Source organism: Nuphar pumila, chromosome 1 (genome assembly GCF_984573655.1).
Source record: "Nuphar pumila chromosome 1, dmNupPumi1.hap1.1, whole genome shotgun sequence".
NCBI lineage: Eukaryota > Viridiplantae > Streptophyta > Magnoliopsida > Nymphaeales > Nymphaeaceae > Nuphar > Nuphar pumila.
The window spans coordinates 32,762,958-32,764,157 of record NC_143249.1 but is presented as its reverse complement, the minus strand read 5'-3'; the positions used below and the strand labels follow the sequence as shown (position 1 = coordinate 32,764,157).

The window sequence follows — 1,200 nt, the reverse complement described above, 5'->3', positions numbered from 1 at the left end:
GCTGGAAAAATTGTGTAAGATCATCTTTGGTGACAAAGTTTGCAACATCGTGCTTAGTATTGTTCTCCTTGTTATAGCTAGGTCGACCTAAGAGATCCCAACACCGATCTTTGGAGTGACCCAACTTTTTACAATAGGAGCATTTGAGTTTCAACCTTGGTTGGCACCGATCTTGAGTAAAGTTTTTTAGAGGCTTCGTGGCTGAATAACTTTATATTACATCAACCTAAAATGCCATTTTTTTGGTTTGTTCTTCTTTAATTTGCATGCTTGGATTCATAACTTTTCGGTGGGTTTCTTCGCGTTGAATCATTGCGCATACCATGTTATATGAAGGAAACAATATTGTCATCAAGATCTGGCTTCAAAGGTTTTTATAATCTGGGTCGAGACCTGCAAGAACTTTAAACACTTTGTCTTCCTCAAACCTTTTTTTACTTTCAAGGATATCACCAGTAGGGGAACAATATTGAAGCAATTTGTCCCATATCCCTATAAGTGTATTGATGCACATACTAAAGAGTTTGTCATTCTGAGTATATTTAGTTATTTCCAATTGAAGCTCGTAGACTCTTGCAAGATTGAACTGTTCAGCATAAATCTCTTTAACCACATCCCAGATTTCCTTTGTTGTATTCATAAACAAAAAGCTTCTGGCAATAGCCGGTTCCATAGAGTTTAACATCCAACTCATGACCATATCATTTTCAGATTCCCACTTTTCATAAGTGGGTTCTGATTTTTCATTTTTTTCAATGATGTATCCAAGTTTGGATCTTCCACTGAGAAATAACTTAACGGCTTTTGCCCAACTTAAATAATCCACCCTAAAGAACTGCGTATTAGTGATGTTAAGAAGATGATTCGGCTCAGAGTAACCAACCTTATTATCGATAACTTGAGTGGAGGAACTCCCACTATTCTCAGCAGCGAAACCTCTGATGGTATTGACAACATTGTCGGCCATTGATCCTCTGCTTAATACGAATACTACTAGTTCGCCAATCACTTTAACGCATAACGCTTTGATACCATGTTAGAGAATGTAACCATATACATGGAGAGCACAAGTTAACGTGGTTCGGCTGTCCAGCCTACATCCTCGAAAAAAAAATAGTCATTCTATCTCAAATTCTATTTACCCACTATTGGTTACACGATATATAGAAAACTAGCAACAACAATAATAGAAATTGCTCG

The 1,200-nt window shown here is 37.1% G+C and overlaps 1 protein-coding gene across 1 annotated transcript; it reads right to left on the bottom strand.

The window, feature by feature from the left end:
* Positions 1-364: 364 nt before the first annotated feature.
* LOC149848611 (uncharacterized) lies at positions 365-967 on the bottom strand. Its single transcript, XM_090004882.1, has one exon. It carries the CDS (start codon positions 965-967, stop codon positions 365-367), a length of 603 nt encoding a protein of 200 aa, XP_089861008.1.
* Positions 968-1,200: the final 233 nt, after the last annotated feature.